Source organism: Lontra canadensis, unplaced genomic scaffold (assembly GCF_010015895.1).
Source record: "Lontra canadensis isolate GAN:19392208 unplaced genomic scaffold, GSC_riverotter_1.0 scaffold3, whole genome shotgun sequence".
NCBI classification, from domain to species: Eukaryota; Metazoa; Chordata; class Mammalia; order Carnivora; family Mustelidae; genus Lontra; species Lontra canadensis.
In genome coordinates this window covers 26249209-26272051 of record NW_022630997.1, presented here as the reverse complement: position 1 = coordinate 26272051, position 22843 = coordinate 26249209, and the positions used below count along the sequence as shown (strand labels likewise).

The window sequence follows — 22843 nt, the reverse complement described above, 5'->3', positions numbered from 1 at the left end:
TAGAACTGATTGTAAAAATTTACTTGAATATTCTAAAAAAGCTTGTTTTAAAAAATGCTTATTAGGTTTTTGGCCCAGAAACTACACAGAAGGAATTCTTCCAGGGTTGCATTATGCAGCCAGTAAAAGACCTCTTAAAAGGACAGAGTCGGCTGATTTTTACTTACGGGCTAACCAATTCAGGAAAAACATATACATTTCAAGGTAAACTTAATATTTTTGCTGGAAAGGATTAAAGCACTAATATACCCTCATTCTCATAATACTTACATGTAGTTATGTTTCCATTACCTAGTACATTTGCTCCATTTTTAATACTAATAGCATTTTGAATGTGTATTGCTGACGGGTTTTGATTCAGATTGATTTAATTCGTTCGTGAAATTGCTTTACCCATATGATAGAGAATGAGATGATAAAAATTCAGAAAAAAGATTTATGTGACATAGTGAATTAAGCATGGATAACCAAGGAAGCATTTTGTTTACTTTTATACTTTGTGATTATGGGTGATTGCAAATGTTATGGCTGATCTGAATGGAAATTTTCAGATTTTGCACCAGTAGAATAGTTGATAAAATGTCCCATTATATAATGAAGAGCAAAGTGATGGAAAACCGAGTAATCCTTCAACTTCTTTTGCTTTTGTCATAGCTGTTTACTCTTGCCTATTGGTGGTATAAAAGGAACCTTGGTAATCCAGGAATGTTTTCCACTTTCCTAATACTCTAAGAGAGTATAAAACAAAAATTCTTTCTCACAGGCACAGAAGAAAATATTGGTATTCTGCCACGAACTTTGAATGTATTATTTGATAGTCTTCAGGAAAGGCTGTACACAAAGATGAACCTTAAGCCACATAGATCTAGAGAATATTTACGGTTATCACCACATCAAGAGAAAGAAGAGGTTGCTAGCAAAAGTGCATTGCTTCGGCAAATTAAAGAGGTATGGGAGTAGTCTAGTATGTGAAAAATATATACATTATGATCTTCTATAAGCTCTTTGTTTTGGCTTATATTAAAATATTTTGTGATGGTGGTGGTGATGGTGATCATTGTCTTTTCTTTTTGAGAAAAGTATAAACTTGTTTTGAATGCCTCTCTTCTTGCTTTATATTGTACAAATAACAGAAATGTTTAAACAGTACACATGTGAATGGTTCTGAAATTTTTTTTGGTTGTTGTAGGGACTACTATATGTAATGATTAAAAATTTTTGAATTGTAGAAGTAATTTGTACATACAAAATCTAATCAAGGGAATGTGAGAAATAAAAAGTGATAATTTCTTATAACATTTATCTGTTAGGTTATATTGGCCTCCTTTCTTTCTTTCCTCAATCAGTTTTTCACAGAAAGGTTTTTTTTCTTTAAAGATTTTATTTATTTATTTGACAGAGATCACAAGTAGGCAGAGAGGCAGGCAGAGAGAGGAGGAAGCAGGCTCTCTGCAGAGCAGAGAGCCCGACGTGGGGCTGCATCCCAGGATCCTGGGATCATGACCTGAGCTGAAGGCAGAGGCTTTAACCCACTGAGCCACTCAGGCGCTCCACACAGAAAGTTTTTTGTAAAGGAATATTTGTTTATTCCTGTTTCTTACAGATTTTATGTCCATTTTCAGACATTTATCCTATTTAAGATTGTTAAAACCAGTAACGGTTTTTATAGATAGTTGCATAATATTGATGGGGTTCTTTTTTTTTTTTTTAAGACATTTAGAAATTAGGGATTCAAGGTAATAAAATATTTTTTGCTCAGCGAGTTCAGAATTTAGAGTCCATAATTAAGATCTCTGAAAGTAAAATAGTGAGTATAAATAAAAATTATGGAAATTGGTACGGAATAGCGAAGAAAATTCTTAGAGGAAGTGGAAGTCATTAATAATGAAAAAAACTTCCCTCACAAGTTATCCAGTTAAAACATAGTCTATGAAGTTATTAAAATATTAGAAAAATGAAATCATGCTTTCATATATTTGTAAAATGTGTTTTTAGAAAATGGTTTGGCAACACTGTGAGTGAGAACTTAAAAATTTTTCATATCTTTTCATCCACTAATTCACATTTAGGGATATATCCTAAGGAACTAATTAGAGTGCAGAAGAAAAAAAATGATAAATATATATCTTAGTATTATTTTTACTGACATAACTTTGTAGATGATCTACATGGTTAGTAGTAGGGGAATAATTAATGTATTTCACATCTTTTCGATTACACAGCCACCATTACTTGTTTATAAATAATTTTTAAACATAGTAAGTAAAAGTAAAAGCTGTCAGTGTAATAAGTGTGGAGAATAGAATAGAAAGGAATATATTGAAATATTACTAGTAATTGTGAGTGGCAGGGATCATATGTGATGATATTCTTTTTTTTTTTTTTTTTAAAGATTTTATTTATTTACTTGACAGAGAGATAGAGAGCACAAGTAAGCAGAGCAGCAGGCAGAGGGAGAGAGAGAAGCAAGCTGTCTGCTAAGCAGGGAGCCTGATGCAGGGCTCGATCCTAGGACCCTGGGATCATGACCTGAGCCGAAGGCAGCTGCTTAACCAATTGAGCCACCCAGGCATCCCAGATATTCTTTTTAATACTCTTTTGTGGTTTCCCAGATTTCTTTTTATTTATTTATTTATTTATTTATTTGACAGACAGAGATCACAAGTAGACAGAGAGGCAGGCAGAGAGAGAGAGAGAGGAGGAAGCAGGTTCATCGCTGAGCAGAGCGCCAATGTGGGGCTTGATCCCAGGACCCTGGGATCATGACCTCAGCGGAAGGCAGAGGCTTTAACCTACTGAGCCACCCAGGCGCTCCTCCCAGATTTCTTATTTTGAGACCCTGTTATTTAACTAGAGGAAAGAATTAATAGTGGTCATTGAAATTGAGTAGATGAAAGGTTGTGATTTGGATGGTGACTTATTCAGATAGATAATTCAATGTACTGGTTATTTAACCTTAACTAAAAATGGTTTTTAACTTAAAAAAAATTGTTCCTTTTTAGGTTGTGATGCAGAATGATAGTTATGATACTCTTCATGGTAAGGTTTCCTTTCTCACTTACTTCTCAAATGTTTATTATATGAAATACATTTGAATAGCTTTTAATTTTTGAATCACTCCTAGTCACTTAATTTTTTTTAATAACAATAATTATAAGAAAATGGTACATACTATATGAAATATCAGTCACTGTAAAGTTTTATTTGGATTTAATATCACAAGGAATCCCTTTCACTTGTAACTTTCATGTAGAATTCAAAAGAGATATTTTCTTTGTCCTTTACAGGTAATTTCAATTTGATTCATTGGAATTCTTTCAAAAAGAAAAGAAAGATAAAAAGCAGCCAAGCTTTAGTTAATACAGATTTTTTTTTTTAACATCTGTTTTGGTCCAAAAAGTATTTAACCTTGCTGAAAGATTAAGATTACTTAGTTTTTCAGGTTCTTGATCTGTCTTATGTCAGTTTTAGCCAGTTTTTAAATTTTGTGATTATCCTTTTCTATTTTTTGTAGGAAGTTTAACCAACTCTTTGAATATCCCAGAGTTTGAAGAATCCATGAAAGACTGTGAACAAGCTAGCTTGAATATGGATAATAATATAAAATTTTCTGTGTGGGTTTCTTTCTTTGAGATTTACAATGAATGTATTTATGACTTGTTTGTTCCCGTATTATCTAAGTTCCAAAAGAGAAAGATGCTACGCCTTTCGCAAGATGTAAAGGGCTATTCTTTTATAAAAGGTATAGTAATGAATGCTTTTTATTTTACTGCTCTGAAGTTTCTTTCTAGGCTTTGTTACAGCAAGCTGGAGATAGAAATTTTTATATTAATCATTAACATCAACATAGTAAGAGAAGTTTGTGCTTTCGAGGTATGTTTTGGTATGTTAATTAAACCTGAGTGTAAAGGGGTCAGGGTTGATACTGTTTTGCTTGAATATCATTGGTAGGATTTTGGGAGGTGGGAAAAGCTGTGTGTGTTGATATTCACATTATTCTGCTGCTTTGTAGCAGCTATGAAGCTATGGACATGTATCTGCTCTTCCACAGTGGTGTTTTTCCAACTTTATAAAATCACTACTTAAAGTAGAAGTATATACATATATTAACATTATCTAGTAATTAACTAGATAACTAGATACTAGATAATTAACATTATCTAGTATTTGCATGTGTGTATATATGCATATATATTTACAACTCAGAAGTTTCATTAATTATACTTACCCTTAGTAATTATTAAGTACTACTAAGTACTAAGTACTACTCAAAGTAGAAAGTACATACATATATTAACATTATCTAGTAATTAACTAGATAACTAGATAACTAGATACTAGATAATTAACATTATCTAGTATTCTCATGTGTGTATATATGCATATGTATTTACAACTCAGAAGTTTCATTAATTATACTTACCCTTAGTACAAGGAATACACTTTGATATTTTTCTGTATTTTGTTTCATTTTTATAAAATGCTGTTTATGACTCTAAATTTGACTTCATGATTGACTAATGAATTGAAGTCTGCAGTGTCTCACATCTAGGTAATTCTGTAGGTTTAATCTATAATATGCTTTGTCTTTTTTTTTTTCTGGATGTTTAATTTTACGGAGTTTCTTCTATTTTCAATTTTCCCTTTGGCCTACTGTTGAAAAACATCTGTGCTTGTATAACTTAAATATTGGAAAATAATTATAGTATCCTCCTCATGTGTATCTCTTCTAGTGGAATATAGAATGTCTGAGAGGATTCCACCTAGGCATTGTTATTAAAAGATTTCATTATATGTCTTTGGGAAAAGAGGTTACAAATCTCTAAAGAGATTACATTGTATAACAAATGCTGTTTTTATAAAGTGATATGTGTCCTCTTTACTTTTCAAAGATCTACAATGGATTCAAGTATCTGATTCCAAAGAAGCGTATAGACTCTTAAAACTAGGAATAAAGCACCAGAGTGTTGCCTTCACCAAACTGAACAATGCTTCTAGTAGAAGGTAAAGAGAAAGCCCTGCTGTGTAAGCTTGAAGTACCCAGGGTATTCTGTGCTATTATAAATATACAACTAAGATTAAAGTGGGCAGTAGGTTCTCTGATATATTAAATGAATTCATGGGCGTAAAAAATATTTTATTAAGAGCAATGAACAAAAAAGATTATCAGGACTATTTATTGTTCTAACAAAATTTACTAATTTGCATGAAGTCTCTTAGCTATTTTTATTCTTTATGTGAATATCTAAGCTCAATATTTTAAGAGTTGCCTACAGTATGCATCTCAAGGGGTTAAGGAATGATGTTTTTAAAGGAAGGGATTGAGGCTTGAGAGACAAAAGGAAATAAGTTTAAGCAATGAAATATTTAAAACAGGTTGTCTCTTAAGGGGGAAAAAGCCCTGTCCCCCATACTCAGTATGGCATGAAGATAGTATATGATCCAGATAAGCCTGTATTTGGGCCTAATATATGCTTTACTTTAAGTGTATATTAAAAGAAAATTAGTATATATACCATTTTAACTAATAGTATAATCTTTGCAAGTAAATTGAGATTTTATTATAAATGATTTCACTAATAGAAGTTTGAATGTTAAGAGAAGGAGAGGGTTCAAAGAATTTGGGGTTTAATGAAAGATAAGATATTTAGTTTTAGGGAATTAGGTATGTAGGTGACAGTGAAACACTGGATTGAAATATCTGGCAACTAGTTGGAAAGTGCAGGGCTGGAGGTATGGCTAGTATTAGGATATAAACGTTGATTTAGATACTTAGATTGTCTGTTTAGAATACAGAAATTAAAGATGAAAGATAACATTTGATTTTTCTATATTTCTTTTAGTCATAGCATATTCACTATTAGAATATTACAGATTGAAGATTCTGAAATGCCTCGTGTAATACGAGTCAGTGAGTAAGTTGAGCATTCTTTAAATTGTAATTATTTTGGGGGCGCCTGGGTGGCTCACTTGGTTAAGTGCCTGACTCTTGATTTCGGCTCAGGTCATGATTTTACGATTGTGAGCTTGAGTCCAGTTATTAGACTCTTCACTAAGCATGGAGTTTGCTCAAGATTCTCTTTCTCCCTCTCCTCCTTAAGCCCCACTAAGGCTCTCTCTCTCTCTCTCTCTCTCTCTCTTAAAAAAAAAAAAAAATTGTAATTATTTTGAACTGTTTTGTTTTGAAGAACTTTTTATAGTTTTTTTTTTTTTTTTTGGTTAATTCAGATTGTGTTTATGTGATCTTGCTGGTTCAGAAAGAAGCATGAAGACACAGAATGAAGGGGAAAGGTTAAGAGAGACTGGGAATATCAACACTTCTTTATTGACTCTGGGAAAGTGTATCAATGTTTTGAAAAACAGTGAAAAGTCAAAGTAAGTTGCTGGAAGTGCTATGTGTATATTAAGTATTAACAATATTTAAACTTTCAAATCTTATTTTAGAAAGTTCTTTAGTTCTTTTTTGTTTTTAACCTGCTTTTATGTAATGTCTATACATGAAATATGAAAGAAATACTTAGAGTTCTTGGATTAAAAAAACTGAAATAAAAAAACAATGTCAGTCAATGCCATTGACTTATCAAGTAAACATAATATTTTCCATCGCAAGTATATGTCAATAGACACTAGAGATAATAAGCTTCTCATGATCCTGGCTTAGCATCTATAACCACTTTATTCTTACTAATCATTTTGTTCTTCTAGATGTGATAGATTTCTGCATTAATTAGCATTTTAAGTTGAATAAGTTGTAATTAACCTTTATCATTTTTAGTAAAGGTGTTTCATGGCATATATTGTAAAATTTCTTAACATTAGAAAACACAACCCACTTCAATTTGATTTTCTTAACATTTTGTCTAGTGAGTTATTGTTATTTTTAGTATTATTATCAGCAGTATTTAAAGAAAATAGTAGGAAAAAACAGAAAATGACTTTTCTGTTTTATATGCTAATCACTAACCTAGAAGTCCATGATAGCTAGATCAATTATTTCTTTGTAAAATTTATTAGCATTCTGACTTCATGAGATTTGTTTTAACTTAGAGTTTTTTGAAAAATTTTTCCATAGGTTTCAACAGCACGTGCCTTTCCGGGAAAGCAAACTGACCCACTATTTTCAAAGTTTTTTTAATGGTAAAGGGAAAATATGCATGATTGTCAACATCAGCCAATGTTATTTTGCCTATGATGAAACGCTCAATGTGTTGAAATTCTCAGCCATTGCACAAAAAGTAAATATATTCAAATTTCTGCAGAATTTATTAAGTCTCTTATTAGGATATGAACTATTTTTTCTCAGCATGGCTAATACATTTTGCACTTAACAACTCTAAACCTATGAAATAATTGAAGATTAAAAATGTAAATGTTTGACCAAGTAAGAGGACATGTGACAAGATTGAAAGTTATCCCTTGTGTAATTACTTTTTCTTAAAGATTTATTTATTTTATTTTAGAAAATGACAGAGGGGAGAGAGAGAAAGAAAGCATGGGAGGGAGAGGAGCAGAGAGACAGGGAGAGAGAAACCCAAACTGACTCTGAGCTGAACGTTGAGCCCAACATGGGGCTCGATCCCACAACCCCAAGATCATGACCTGAACTGAAACTGGGAGTTGGATGCTCAGCCAACGGAGCCACCCAGGCACCCCCAAAGCATAAGTATTCTTGTAATGGATTGACTGCTCCACCACCCATCTAGTTCACTAAGTGGCTAATCAGGAAGCCCTTCTGCTAGGAGCCCTTCTTGTATGTTTGTTTGCATAGGTCTTTTTTAAATGCTAGAGTTGTCATTTGACTTAAATTTACGAAATTATTTTTTCGTTGACAGTTTTTCCTTTTCTGTTTTAAAAGTCACATTGGATATTTTAACAGGTTTGTGTTCCAGACACTTTAAATTCTTCGCAAGAGAAATCATTTGGACCTGTCAAGTCTCAAGATGTATTATTGGACATTAATAATTCAGTTAATAAAATATTAAATGTAAAAAGATCCACAATTTCATGGGAAAGTGGTCTAGAAGATGTGGTGGAAGATGAAGATCTAATTGAGGATTTAGAAAAAGGTGAAGAAAACCAAAGTGTGAAAACTGAACTTACTGATGAAGATCTAGATAAAACAGTGGAGGAAGATAAGGCTTTCATTAGCTACGAGGAGAAGAGAGTATGTATTAAGAACTTGTACTTCTAAGCTTGGCTTATTATTATTGTGAAGTTAGATTTAATAATACTTAAGCCTCCCTGTCTTCTAATTTTTTTCAAGAATGTGCTAAATTTTTTATATATCTCAGCTTTATATTTTGAAAGAAAGTAATTTTTTAAAAGATTTTATTTTATTTATTTATTTTTTTAAAATTTTATTTATTTATTTGACAGAGAGAGAGAGATCACAAGTAGGCAGAGAGGCAGGCAGAAAGAGAGGGGGAAGCAGGCTCCCCCTGAGCAGAGAGCCTGATGTGGGGCTCGATCCCAGGACCCTGAGATCATGACCTGAGCCAAAGGCAGAAGCTTAACCCACTGAGCCATCCAGGCACCCCCAAAGATTTTATTTTTAAGTAATCTTTTCAACATGGGGCTTGAACTCACAACTCCATGATCAAGAGTTGCACACTCTACCAACTAGGCCAGCCAGGTGCTCCTGTAATTTGAAAAATTTTAAACCCACAGAAAGACTAGTACAGTGAAAACCCATTGGATTTGTTAGTTAACATTTTACCATGTTCAATTCTTTATGTTTGTGAATACACATTTTTTGCCTGTACCATTTGAAAATAAGGTATAGACATAATGAATGATACCTTACAACTACTTCAGTGTGTTTCCTAATAATGTAGACATAGTCCTTATGATCACAAGACCATTTTCACACCTAAGCAATTTAACATTGATAGAATAATATAATCTGTTATACTGTCCATAGTGAGATTTCTTCAGTGATCCCACTATGTCCTTTATAGGCACTTTGTTTTTGACCTACAACTAAACTTAAAAAATTGCTTTTGATTGTCATGTTTCTTATGTTTCTTTAGTTATTTGTAATCTAACAAAGATATTTTTGAGAAGTTAAGGCTAGTTGTCTTGTAGAATACCCCCAATCTGGATTTCTCTGATTTTTCTTCATGATTCAGGTATTACACTATCATCTAGGTCAAGTTGTGAATTTCATATTGAGTCCTGTATGGAGACACATGATACCTGATTTCCCCATTCTTTTTTTTTTTTTTTTAAAGATTTTATTTATTTATTTGACAGACAGAGATCACAAGTAGGCAGAGAGGCAGGCAGAGAGAGAGAGGAGGAAGCAGGCTCCCTGCCGAGCAGAGAGCCCGATGTGGGGCTCGATCCCAGGACTCTGGGATCATGACCTGAGCCAAAGGCAGAGGTTTTAACCCACTGAGCCACCCAGGTGCCCCTGATTTCCCCATTCTTGGTGATGCTAGGTTTTGCTCATATGGTTAAGGTATTGTGTTTCAGATCTCTTTTCATTGTGAAATTGTATCACCTGTGTGATGATACTTTTGAGACCATGTGGATGCCTTCTTCTGCAGTATCCTTTCATACAATGATTCTGGCATACTCCACCAAACTTAGTTTGCAGTCTTAAGTACAAGCACTCAAAATGGCCACCCAGTACCAATTAGTCTTTCTTCAAAAACAGGAATTGGTTGGTCATCTATATATTTATGGTAAATAAATAAGATTGAATGGTGGTAATTTTAACCTCTGTTCAGATATAGTTCACACATTTATTTACATTGTATTAATCCTGAGATTTAGCTCATGTTCATATTACTGGTTCCCCTCATTAATTGGCCATAACTACATCTATATATATGGAGTCTTCTTAACCATTGTCCTAGGAACCCTGAAAACCATATGCTCATGGGTGTGCTTTAAAAGTGTTGACAAGGGGCACCTGGGTGGCTCAGTGGGTTAAAGCCTCTGCCTTCGGCTCAGGTCATGATCCCAGGGTCCTGGAATCGAGCCCTGCATCGGGCTCTCTGCTCAGCAGGGAGCCTGCTTCCTCCTCTCTCTCTGCCTGCTTCTCTGCCTACTTGTGATCTCTGTCTGTCAAATAAATAAACAAAATCTTTAAAAAAAATAAAATAAAAGTGTTGACAAATCTCACATCCTAGTACCCTTGGACTGTAGAAGTCAAAGTAGATGGATGATATATTGGTTTAAATATTCTCGTTTTAATAATTTAGTTCATTGTCCCTGAAGACCATTATTGCACCTGTGTTGTTTGGAAATGAGAATGAAAGCTTCAGATGCTAGTCCCAATCTATCTGGTCAATATGTGATGGGATCTTGTTTACCATGGACCTCTGTAATGTAATGCTTTACCTCAGTGATAAAAGGAGCGATCAGTAGGCCTAGTTTAGTTTGTATTAATTTTCTCAAAGCTGAAGTTTATATATGATGTTGATTAAAGTTGAAATGTTAGTAAAATTTCTGAATTTACCAGAGGAAGCTAATGCTACAGTTTATAATTGATTATATCGTATAAGTGCCTATCTCCCTATAGCATTGATAAAATAAAAATTTCATCAAAATGTTATACTATTTAACTTTTATTTTATTTTAATTTTTAATTTTTATTTTTTTGACAGACAGAGATCACAAGTAGGCAGAGAGGCAGGCAGAGAGGAAGAAGCAGGCTCCTCACTGAGCAGAGAGCCCTATGTGAGGCTCGATCCCAGGACTCTGGGATCATGACCTGAGCTGAAGGCAGAGGCTTTAACCCACTGAGCCACCCAGGCGCCCCTATAATATTTAACTTTTAAAAATGAAACTGGTTAGACTGCTTGCTTTATATTATTAGCATTTTAATTGGCATTAAAAATCATTATGAGATACATAGATATTGGCATATTGATGCTTATGGTTCATTTAGCCAGAAAGACCAGATTTTTTTTTAGCAAAAACTTTATCATGCACTAACAATGATAAAAACATGAATTGTTGAGAATTATTAAAATAAGGCAATTTCCCAAGCTATTCCCACATTCATGCATATTTCTTTAGGTCTCCTACATTTCTTCTTTAATCATTATAGTTTATTGTCTTATTATATATTTATATATTATATATATAAATATATTTAATATATATTATAATATATATTATATATATAAATATATAATATATATTATAAATTTATATATTATATATAACGTTTTATTATATATATTTTATTATGTATAAAACTTAAATTCAATTAATTAAACATACAGTGTATTGTTAGTTTTAGAGGTAGAATACCCAGTGTTCATTACATCACATGAGCCTTAATGTCCATCACGCAGTTACTCCACCATCCCCCTTCCAGCAACCTGCAGTTTGTTTCCTGTGTCTCTTATGGTTTGTCTCCCTCTCTGATTTCATCTTGTTTTATTTTTCCTTCCCTTCCCCTATGATACCTTTTTGTTTCTTAAATTCCACATATGAGTGAGATGATGTGATGATTGTCTTTCCTGACTTATTTCACTTAGCATAATACCCTGTAGTTTTATCCACATTGTTGCAAATGGCAAGATTTCATTTTTTTGCTGGCTGAGCAGTATTCCCGTGTGTGTGTGTGTGTGTGTGTGTGTATGTGTGTGCACGCGCGCACACACCAAATCTTATTTATCCATTCTCTGTTGATGGCCATCTGGGTTCTTTCTATAGTTTGGCTATTGTGGATATTGCTGCTAAAAAAATAGGGACACCTAAGTGGCTCACTCAGTTAAGCTTCTTACTCTTGATCTCAGCTCAGGTCTCATTACAGCCTATTGTTTTAAACAGTGGGAAAATGTGGTTGTTTGAAATTATAAAGGTATTATTTAATCATGGTGGAATCTGGGAAAAGAAAAAGAGGGAAACAAATTAAATATAAAAATCTCTTGGGGCACCTGGGAGGCTCAGTGGGTTAAAACCTCTGCCTTCGGCTCAGGTCATGATCTCAGGGTCCTGGGATCGAGCCCTGCATCGGGCTCTGTCCTCAGCGGGGAGCCTGCTTCCCCGTCTCTCTCTGCCTGCCTCTCTGCCTACTTGTGACCTCTTTCTCTCTCTGTGTGTGTCAAATAAATAAATAATCTTTAAAAAAAAAAAAATCTCTTTACATACCGGTCATGTTAATGGGTTTTTACTCTACATTACACTTTTGTAACCTGATTTTCTTCACTTGAAAGTGCAAATTGTGCAAAATTGTGCAAAGTATGAATTAATAATATGTCATCATTGTTCATTACAGTAGGTAACTGTGTGATTACACCATAATTGAACCAATCTTTTTTATGTTTGACTTTTGAATTAGGTTTCACTTTTCTTTGATTAAATATAATCACTACCACAAAACAATACTCTGATAACAATTTTCACAGCCAAAACACTGGGTCCTGTTATATAAGTATTTACTCAGTATAGTTTCATAGGAGAATTTCAAAGTCAAAATATCTATAGAAAATATTTTCAGATATAAAATTAAGACATTGAAAGAGCTATAGCTTTGAGAGAGTTTATTGATTAATTTATTATTGAGAAACTTTAAATAGAAATCTTACAGAATATGAGGTTATTATATGATGCTCTAATTTATTTTGTCATAGATCTGTACTGGCCATGTCAAGTGTTAATTGCTTTATTTATCCCTTGTCCATATTATATGATTATGTATGCATTTTCCAAAGTCTTGGAGTTGTTGTTTACATTTGGATAGTTATAAAAGCCAAATAAGATAAGTTTATGTAACATCTCTTTTTGACATTTTGGAAAGTGTTTTGGGATTCTTAGTAACTTCTTTATGTAACACTTAGGCTTTAGATCTTGACTAATTTAAAATCCAACCTTCAGCATTTTCCACAGACCTGGTCTTTACTTTCTTCACCTCTGAAGTATGGATGCTGCTCCCAACCTCACAGAGGTTGTGTGGATTGAAAAGCATCAAATATGAACTCTCCAGAGTAGTTCCCAGTAGATAATAGATTTTTAGATTTTTTTTCTTTTCTTTGTGTAGCCTCATGGTAATACATTTGAGTTACTGTAAGTGTATTTTTAAAATACAGAGAGGTCCACTTGATATTTCAGATTAATGAATTTCTGCAATATGTAATTTTCAGTGAGAATATTACCATTATTGAAAGAATGCATAATTATAGTCACTAAATGAAGAGTTATTTTTGAATGCTCAGACTGTAATATTTCTTTGGGGATATATTTATTCTTAGGATTTTCATATTTATGTTTTAGAAACTATTAGATTTAATAGAAGACTTGAAAAAAAAACTGATAAGTGAAAGAAAAGAAAAGTTAACACTGGAATTTAAAATTCGTGATGAAGTTACACAGGAGTTTACTCAATATTTAGCTCAACGGGAAGCTGATTTTAAGTAAGTTATTTCTTTATGTCCTAGTAAAAATTGAAAATTTTATTTGTTCAGAATCTTAAAAAAGTTATTTATTTATATTAAGTGGCTTCTGAATTCTAACCTTTCTGTGGGCTTGAAAGTAACTTGCTAATCCTCGGTGTTTCAGAGATGTACATGAATGATTTAGAATCTGCTTTTAGTTTATAATATACTTAATCTTAGAAATTTATTTTTATTGGGGCGCCTGGGTGGCTCAGTGGGTTAAGCCTCTGCCTTCGGCTCAGGTCATGATCTCAGGGTCCTGGGATCGAGCCCCGCATTGGGCTCTCTGCTCAGCAGGGAGCCTGCTTCCTCCTCTCTCTGCCTGCTTATGATCTCTGTCTGTCAAATAAATAAATAAAATCTTTAAAAAAAAAGAAATTTATTTTTATTATTTTATTTATTTTTTTCATCGTGTTAAGTGTACTTTTTAATCCCCATCACCCATATGACCCAGCCCCCTACACATTTACCCTGATAACCTTAAGTTTGTTCTCTGTGGTTAAGAGTCTGTTTCTTGGTTTGTCTCTCTTTTTTTCCCTTTGTTCATTTGTTTTGTTTCTTAAATTTCACATATTAGTGAGATCATATAGTATTTGTCTTTCTTAGACTTGTTTTGCTTAGTGTTAAAATCTCTAACTCCATCCATTTTGCTGTAAATGGCAGTATTTCATTCCTTTTTATGGCTAAATAATATTCCATTGTGATGTGTGTATGTGTGTGTACATATATATGTGTGTATATATATATGTATATATATACACCACAGTTTTGTGCATTTGTCTATTGATAGACACTTGGGCTGCTTCTGTAGTTTGGCTATTGTAAATAATGCTGCAGTAAACATAGGGGTGCATGTGTCCTTAATCTTGGAAATTTAAAAAAACACAAAGTGTTGCTTTTTCTTAATGGGATTAATTTGTGTTATGAAGGGAAACTCTCCTTCAGGAACGAGAGATACTTGAAGAAAATGCTGAATGTCGTTTGGCTATCTTCAAGGATTTGGTTGGTAAATGTGATACTCAAGAAGAACCAGCAAATCAAGATTGTGCCATGGAAGTTGAAACCAAAGTATGTTAACTGAAATGTTAAGTCCAGTGATATTTTTGGTGCCAACATGTAGTGTACCACATCAATAATGAAAAAACATTAAAATACTTGCTGGCTGACTGACCATTCCCTGCTGTTGAGGAAACATTATCTTTTTCTGTTGCTTCCACTGAAATTGATGTCTTTTGGGCATTGTTTGATTTTTCTTTTTCTTTTTTTTTTTTTTTTACTTACTCAGTTTAGGGGCCTGGGATGCTTATGTCCTGGCTCTTGCTGTCAAATCATCTTTATATGTCCCAGACATGGTTTGGCTCTTGGACTGAGTTGTGATAATGGAAGTTTGTTTCCTCAGCTGTCCCAACAGAGACTTAGGAGACTTATAAGTGAAAGTATACCTGAACTGATGTCATAATTGTTCTATAATGACATAAAGAGTGGAACCATGTCTCCCATTCCATAAAACAGAAAATACGTAATGGAACACAGCTTTTTCATAATTGGAGATACTTTAATATACTTTATTGAAAAACATTTTAAGTTGTGAATTTTTTGCTATGTGTTAAAACTGTCTAAATCAGTTAGTGCCACATTCTAAGAGTGAAAGCCACTGTTAACAATAGGCATGTGGTTTTTGCTATTTTTAGGAAGCACATAATCATGTAGGAATTGAAGATATTATTGATTCTCTTCAAGATGATGTCACTGATATTAAGAAACAGGCTGAAATTGCTCACTTATATATTGCATCTCTTGCTGACCCCCAGGAAGCTATTGCTTGTTTAGAAATAAAATTTAATCAAGTTAAGGCTGAATTAACTAAAACCAAAGAAGAATTAATCAAAACCCAGGAAGAGTTAAAAAAGAGAGAAAATGGTAAGTAGATGTATCTTACCATATTAGATGTTGCAAATGTATACAAAGATAGTTGGTGAGTATAAGAGATTTATGTAGCTTATTTACTATAGTGACTAGAAGATTCTTTGATCTAGGTAACATTTAAAGTTTAACATTTTAGTGGCTTTATAGTACTTTACTATTAAAAACTTTTTTTGCCTTTATTTACTTTCAGACTAATATTAGTAGAAAATGGACTTCTCAAAAAAAGCAAAACAAAACCAAAGAACAACCACCACCAAACTAAGCATTAGTTTTATGAGCAAATAAAGAAATCTTACAGGAAATTGTAATGCTATGAATTTTATTCTGTATTTTTTATGAATTGTCGTAGTGTAGTAGATTCTGCTCTGGGCTTATAAGTTTGGGATAAAGTGACTCCTCTGGAGTGCTCTTAAGTTTGTTGGTGCTCCATGCCAGCTCTGAGCTATATATGTGTATGCGTGTGTGTGTGTATATATATATTTTAAATTTATGTATATATATTTATAATGTCATACCTGATTTTTAAGTGTTAGATGAAATATTCTGCCCTTTACTTTGTGAAACAAAATGGTTAGAAAATAGCAGGTAAGTGGTGTTTCTACATAATTAAGTGGACTAGAAAGGTACTATTTTTCTCTCTTCTCTGAAATTATACCAGAAATTTTTTACAATTTAGTGTATGTCATTCATTTTTACCCTGCATGGGATGTTGAATGTGGCTTTTTCAGAAACATTGCCCTCTGGGGGTAGAATTAGTAGCTGAATGCTGTGTGCTTCTAGGGCTGTCAAAATCATTTTTCCCAAATGTAGTACATGTTTCGTGATTATTCAGTGATATATATTTTAGATGATTATTTATTTTCAATATTCTTATTTTTTCAGAATCAGAAATTAATTTAAATTCATTGGTTCAAGAACTTGAGAAATCTAATAAGGTAATACTTCTAGTTTTATTTTGTCTTGATAAGGAACTTAATAAGTAATTGAAAGAACATGAATTATGACAAGGTACTTTTATTTTTAAAATAATTAAAGAAAAAATAATAATTGATAGAAGATTGAAAATTATAAGTTTCCAATGATAGCCCCTGGAAAGCTTCTTCAGTCTTTCCAGAAGATATTTTATTTATATATAGAGAACATATACACGCATCTTTTTTCTATGTAAAATAGAAGATAAGAAAGCCCCCCATAATTTTCCTCCTGAATGAAAATAAGAGAAAACCAAGTTGGTTGATAGCTTGTTTTTTAGATGTTTACCTTATTTATTTATTCGAAAGATTTTATTTATTTATTTAAGAGATAGAGTACACTGGAGCAGGGGTGAGGGGCAGAGGGAGAGCAAGAGAGAGAATCTCAAACTCCCCACTGAATGCAGAACCTGCCACGGGGCTTGATTCTAAGACCCTGAGATCATGACCTGAGCTGAAATGAGTGGGATGCTTAACTGACTAAGCCATCCAGGCACCCCATATGTATTTATTTTTATAGAACACTTAACTATGTATCCTCTAAAATGTTCTACATATATTAACTCATTTAGATCTCAGAACAACTTTATGATGTAGATACTGTTATTTTTTATTTTTGCAGAGACATAAAATAACTTTCCCGGGGCCATACAGCTTCAGAAGGTAGAAAAGTTTAGGATTCATCCCTGGACAATCTGATTCCAGATTCCTCTTACCCAATATGTTATATTGCTTTTCTTTCCTTTATTTAAATAAACATATATTATTTTTTAAACAAAAATAAGGTCATACTATGCATACAGATATTTTTACTTAGTCTTAAAATGTGAAGGAATTCTAAAATTGCATCAGACTTGCATTTTATCTATCCTAAAATATATTTATTAAACATTGCTATTTTTCTTCTTTCCAAAGAAAATACTTATGCAGAATCAAAGAATTCAGGAGTTGGTAGATATAATTGATCAAAAAGAGGATACAAACAACAAATTTCAAAATGTAAAATTTCATACAGAAAACACATTTGCAAGCAGTATAAGAATTTAACTTTGTCTGCCTTACAAATTACATTAAAAAGTCTATGTTTTGGTTCAAAATAAAGTAATTTAAAATAACTTATATAGCCTAGATTAATTTACTAAGAATGTTGAATTGCTTGTTTTGGTGTTGAATTTAGTTTACCATTGTGCAAATCTGAGTTTTTGAGAACATGCAAAAGGGCATTTGACCTCTTTGAACCTAATATCCCACAAACTATGCTGGCAGTGCTTTACATATGTGAAAGAAAAGAATATGTAGCTCTTGGAAGTCTAAGCCTTAGCTAGTTGGAAGGGGAGCTCTGGGCAAAAGGAACTTAATGTGCTCAGATAGCTGGAGGTCATAAAGATTTCTGTCTCTCTTTGTTTCTATCACTGTATCTATCTGTATTTCTATGTCTTTATATAGAACTATAAATGAAATTCAGTGGAGTTAGGGTTTTTTTTTGGTTAGAGGCTTATTTTAATTAAATGCATTTTTTTGCTAATGTTCATATGCTTAATGGCAAGGATATTTGCCATTAAAAAATTGCATAAAAATTGCATCATGTACTATGCCATGTAAAGTGTTTAAGGGTTTTAGAAGTACAAGTTTAGGTAATTTCATATTTAGTTAGTTTAGCATAATCAGCCTGCCTTTTAATCCTTTTTTTTTTTTTAAACAATGGTTTTGGTTTTCCTTTATTTTTTTTATTGTAAACTCCTTTATATTATTGTTTGAATTAAAGAAGACAGAATATATATATAACATAATAGGCTAAGTAAACTAATAACCAAACCTCTCTGCTTTGTTTGGAGGTACTTTTTTATGTCTTTTTTCTGACCAGATGAGGCAAGATTGACATCTTGTAAAAAGTGCTGTTGACTATCCTTTCTCTCTTTAAAGTCAGGGTCCAGTATTCACCAGTATTCTCAGAATCATCTGAGCATTAGGGTGGCTTTTGATACTATAGGAGTAAATAAGAAGCATTCTAGAATAGCTTACCTTTGGTCTAATCTCTGGTAGCAGACCTCTATTTTGGTATTCTTTAGAAGCATTATTCAGTCTGTCTAACTTTTTTTTTTTTTTTTTTGGTACCTGAACTGGGAGAGACACCCTTGTAGTAAGGAGAAGAGCAAGGATGAGAAGCATAAAATGATTTATTTCATTCAAAAAAAAAAAAAAAAAAACCGAACAACAAAAACACTTGTTGAATGTCTACTGTGTTCCGGGTACTGTATTAGATTTTGAGAATTATATAGATGACTAAAAACGAGTCCGCTTAATGACTCCTCCGTGAGAGAAACCACATAAACAGAATTATAATAAAATGTGCAGTGAGCTGAGAATAGGTGGAGGTTTAGGGAATACTTTCTGGAGATGAAAATGATTAAGTTGAGCCATGAAGGATGATTAAAATTCAGTCAGTTGAAAGTATGGGGAAGGGGCAGTCCATACCTGGGAGGGACAAGAAAATAGGCTGGCCTTCCAGGTGTAGGATTCAGAATGCTTAAAGTCCTGGAAATGAGAAATCTTTCAGTCAATGTAGGAAAGCACAAGCATTGTTCAAGAAAAAGTTTGAAGCAAGGAGACGTGAGAAGTGAGGCAGGAAGCAGTGGGTTGGGGTAAGGTGGTTGAAGTTCTTAAATTCTGCATTAAAGAGTTTGAGTTTTATTCCATGGGCAATGAGAAGCCATTAATTTTAAGGAGAGGAGTAGTAAAGTTGATTTTTTATTTTGAGTTTGATGTATTTGGAAATTTGGAGGATGGGATTGAGACGGAGTTAGACTGGAGGCATAGAGACCAGAAAAGCCTCTTTGGAAGAGTCAGGTGATAGTTGATGAGGCCTCTGACTAAGGGTAGTTGGATGGTGGCGGTAGAAATTAAGAGAGGATATTGACTTGTGAAATAAGGGGAGATAAGACCTTTTGGGACTGGGGGCTTGACTTTTTATAGTATGAACTGCTGGGCCTTCAGGCTCTTAGCACTTTTGTTTGGCTGTTCAGCAAATGGTTTTGCTCTGATCACTTGATTTGGATTGTAAGTCTTGTTTGGTTTGGTGAAGGAAAATAAAAACAAGAAAAAAAAGCCAGAGACATCACTCTGGCAACTATATCTTTGAAGAAAATTATTGGAAATTTAAGTTGGAATTCTATTTATTTCTATAGAATGTTTATATACTGCAGTGTGTTAGTCATGTTTAAGTAATAGTAAAAAAACAATTTAAAATAGCAATGTTTGGGCACCTGGATGGCTCAGTCATTGGGCATCTGCCTTTGACTCAGGTCATGATCCCAGGGTCCTGGGATCGAATCCCACATCGGGCTTCCTGCTCCGCGGGAAGCCTTCTTCTCCCTCTCCGTCTACCTTTCTGTGTTCCCTCTCTCACTGTGTCTCTCTCTGTCAAATAAATAAATAAAATCTTTAAAAAAAATAACTTAACAATGTTCCTATTTTAATAGTCCTTGCCTATAAATAGACTTTTTAGATTGGTTGTAGATTCTGTTACCAGCTAGGTTTAAATAGTATGTGAAATTTTTCACGTAAATACATAAACAAATGTGAAGTAATTTGGAACTTAACCTGATGTGCTATTTAATTGTTGACCTAGGTCACTGTTCCAAAGCTTATCTTGAAAGCAGACTCTTCCTAATGATAAACTTTATTTTGAATGGTAGTTCTTGATCATTTAACATCCACACATACTCTAGTGGCAGAAAAGACTCCTTTCAATAACAGTTGTGTAGGGGTGCCTGGGTGGCTCAGTAGGTTAAAGCCTCTCCCTTCAGCTTGGGTCACGATCCCAGAGTCCTGGGATCGAGCCCCGCATTGGGCTCTTTGCTCAGCACGGAGCCTGCTTCCTCCTCTCTCTCTCTGCCTACCTCTCTGCCTTCTTGTCTGTCAAATAAATAAATAAATAATCTTAAAAAAAAATAACAGTTGTGGAGGATAGATTTTTTTTTTGGAGAAGTTGTGTAACTTGAAGGAGGGAAAAAATGATCAGATCATTTCCCAAGAGTGAGGGAAGAGACAACTTGACCTGTCATGCAGTGTTTGAAAACTCTTAGGCTCTGTCACAAGTGTGATCTTTCTATCCCAGGATTTTGTTATTTCTCAGTGCTACCAGGGGACTAATTGTGAGAGTAGCGGTTTTTCATCATGAGATCCTCTTATCTAAAAAAACTGCTTTAAAAAAACTCATTACTTTATAATTTAAAAAAGGCATCTAATCTCCTGAATAAAATGTTTGATTTTATGATGGAAAATGACTTTTTGTTTTTCATGCACTTTTTTTTTTTTTTTTTTTACCCCTAAAAATGGTTTGCTACCAGCAGAAGGGATTTAAATAATCTTTGCATTTAAAAAAAAAATCCCTGGCTTTACTATACCTTTGATTATTTTATAGACTTGTCCTTAACTGCTGCGTTTCATCCTTCCTTTTTCCAGATAACAGTATATAGTATCTTTCTGCTAGCCTTTTAGGGAGGCATAATATTTGCTTTAAAAAAATAGAAGTCTAAGTGATTTTTATTGTTTAGATAAATAAGCAGCTCAGTTTTAAGGTGGTCTGTAGACTATATATCTTTAAATATACATAGGCTATATATTTAAAGCTAAGGCCAAATTTATTTTTCTGGGAGTTGTTAAAGTATAAAAAAATGCTGCCTATCTTTCAGAGGCTTTGGTAACAAAACAGTTGTTGAGTTTCTAGAGTGGAACCTCAAGATTTTAAGTTCAAGTATATATAAGAAACAATTTTGTCATAGTGTTTTGTATTTTTCTTTTCAAAACACATTTTGAATGTGACCGGGGGTAAGTATTTTAGGGTTTTCCAGTTATTCCCAGAATAATATCTAGCCCATTAACAATGAATTTGCTTGTAGATATCAGAATAAAACTATATGCTTAACTGACTTTAAGATAAGTGTTTTTGTTTTCCTTACTGAATGTACAAGTTAGTTAATATTACTCTCTTGCCAGAGCCATCAGTTATTTAGGGTGAGACTTAAGAAGTAATTTAGAAAATGTTTCAACAGATTTGAAAATAAAATTTTTACGATACACTACTGAAACATAATTCCTATAGCTTTTGTTTCTTATAGCTTTGTATATGCCAACTAATCTTTATTTTATTTTAGCATAAGGATGGTACATTTTCTTTAATAATAAAGAATAAATTGGCTTCTAATGAAACCACTGAAGTGCCTGAGGACAACAAAACCAAAACTGATTTGGGAAGAAAAAGAATAAATAAAAATGAACTTCAACTAGAAGAGCCACCAGCAAAGAAAGGTACTACTTAACTTGCCATTAGGAGGGTTTTAAGAAAGTTAGTTCCTAAACTGGTAATGGGAAAAGTTGCAAATAGAAGGAAATTTTTATCTAAAAAAAAAACCAAGAAAATGTATAGGTCACTGATTTTTTGCTAACATGTTATAGACTGCTTGGAGGATGGGTGTATGTATTTATAGCTGTCCTTTATTTTAATAAAATATTTTTAGATACTGTGTTTTTATCACATTTTGCATATGTATGATTCTTTTTACTTCTGTGTCTATGGTAGTTAAAACATCATTTCTATTTTCATAATTATAGTATTTTCTTATACCCAAATCTCCCCACATTCTTTATCCCATCTATGAAAAGACATTTGCCAGTAAGACTTCAAGCTGAGCATTATGAAAGACGTATGTGCTCAAGTTATTGTATTTACTAGGGAATTACTAAAAAAGTAGGTACATGCTTACTGTATAGTATATATCCCTATTTATGTGGAAGATGGATCAATTTTAAAGTTCTCTCTAAGCTATTTGCTACCTCTCTTTTTATTTATTTATTTATTTATTTGACAGACAGAGACCACAAGCAGGCAGAGAGACAGGCAGAGAAAGAGGAGGATTCAGGCTCCCTGCTGAGCAGAGAGCCTGATGCAGGGCTTGATCCCAGGACCCTGAGATCATGACCTGAGCTGAAGGCAGAGGCTTTAACTCACTGAGCCACCCAGGTGCCCCACCTCTCTTTTTTTAATTTAATTTTTTTTTTTAAGATTTATTTATTTGACAGAGAGATAAAGAGCATAAGTAGGCAGAGCAGCAGGGAGAGGGAGAGGGAGAAGCAAGCTCTCCACTGAGCAGGAATTCCGATGTGGGGCTCGATCCCAGGACCCTGGGATCATGACCTGAGCTGAAGGCAGCCGCATAACTGACTGAGCAACCCAGGCGCCCCTGTTGTCTCTTTTAGAAAACTGTTATAATATGATACAGGGAGTAAGGGCTTTCTAAGAGTTTTAGAAACATAGCTTTAGAAACCTTCCTAGCTGCTTCATCCTGAGAAAAATGGGTAAGTTAAGTCTTACTTTTGTTATTAGTAAAGTAAAATAAGTACCACCTGCCTACTGGGTTGTCAACGATGAAAACAGTGGGGTAGTACACCAACTTAATAAACACCTCATAGAGTCGCAGTAAAATGAATGTTTTCAAAAGTAGATGCCTTAGAGGATAATATTAGATATATGGCTTATGGGATGTACAGTGC

General features: G+C 33.4%; 1 protein-coding gene across 7 annotated transcripts in view; it reads left to right on the top strand.

Moving 5' to 3' along the window:
- KIF20B (kinesin family member 20B) overlaps nucleotides 1-22843 on the top strand; it is a 75841-nt gene that overhangs the window by 9622 nt on the left and 43376 nt on the right. For 4 of the 7 annotated variants that reach the window (XM_032836764.1, XM_032836776.1, XM_032836747.1 and 1 more), the window contains exons 5-18: nucleotides 66-204; nucleotides 764-948; nucleotides 3003-3039; nucleotides 3515-3742; nucleotides 4893-5004; nucleotides 5844-5915; nucleotides 6229-6375; nucleotides 7073-7235; nucleotides 7877-8164; nucleotides 13234-13373; nucleotides 14324-14462; nucleotides 15086-15314; nucleotides 16203-16255; nucleotides 21448-21601. In XM_032836764.1, the coding sequence (XP_032692655.1) occupies nucleotides 66-204; nucleotides 764-948; nucleotides 3003-3039; nucleotides 3515-3742; nucleotides 4893-5004; nucleotides 5844-5915; nucleotides 6229-6375; nucleotides 7073-7235; nucleotides 7877-8164; nucleotides 13234-13373; nucleotides 14324-14462; nucleotides 15086-15314; nucleotides 16203-16255; nucleotides 21448-21601 (2086 nt within the window). Of the gene's footprint in view, nucleotides 1-65; nucleotides 205-763; nucleotides 949-3002; nucleotides 3040-3513; nucleotides 3743-4892; nucleotides 5005-5843; nucleotides 5916-6228; nucleotides 6376-7072; nucleotides 7236-7876; nucleotides 8165-13233; nucleotides 13374-14323; nucleotides 14463-15085; nucleotides 15315-16202; nucleotides 16256-21447; nucleotides 21602-22843 lie in introns of all 7 variants that reach the window. The other 3 variants (XM_032836795.1, XM_032836786.1, XM_032836767.1) reach the window with 2 other exon arrangements.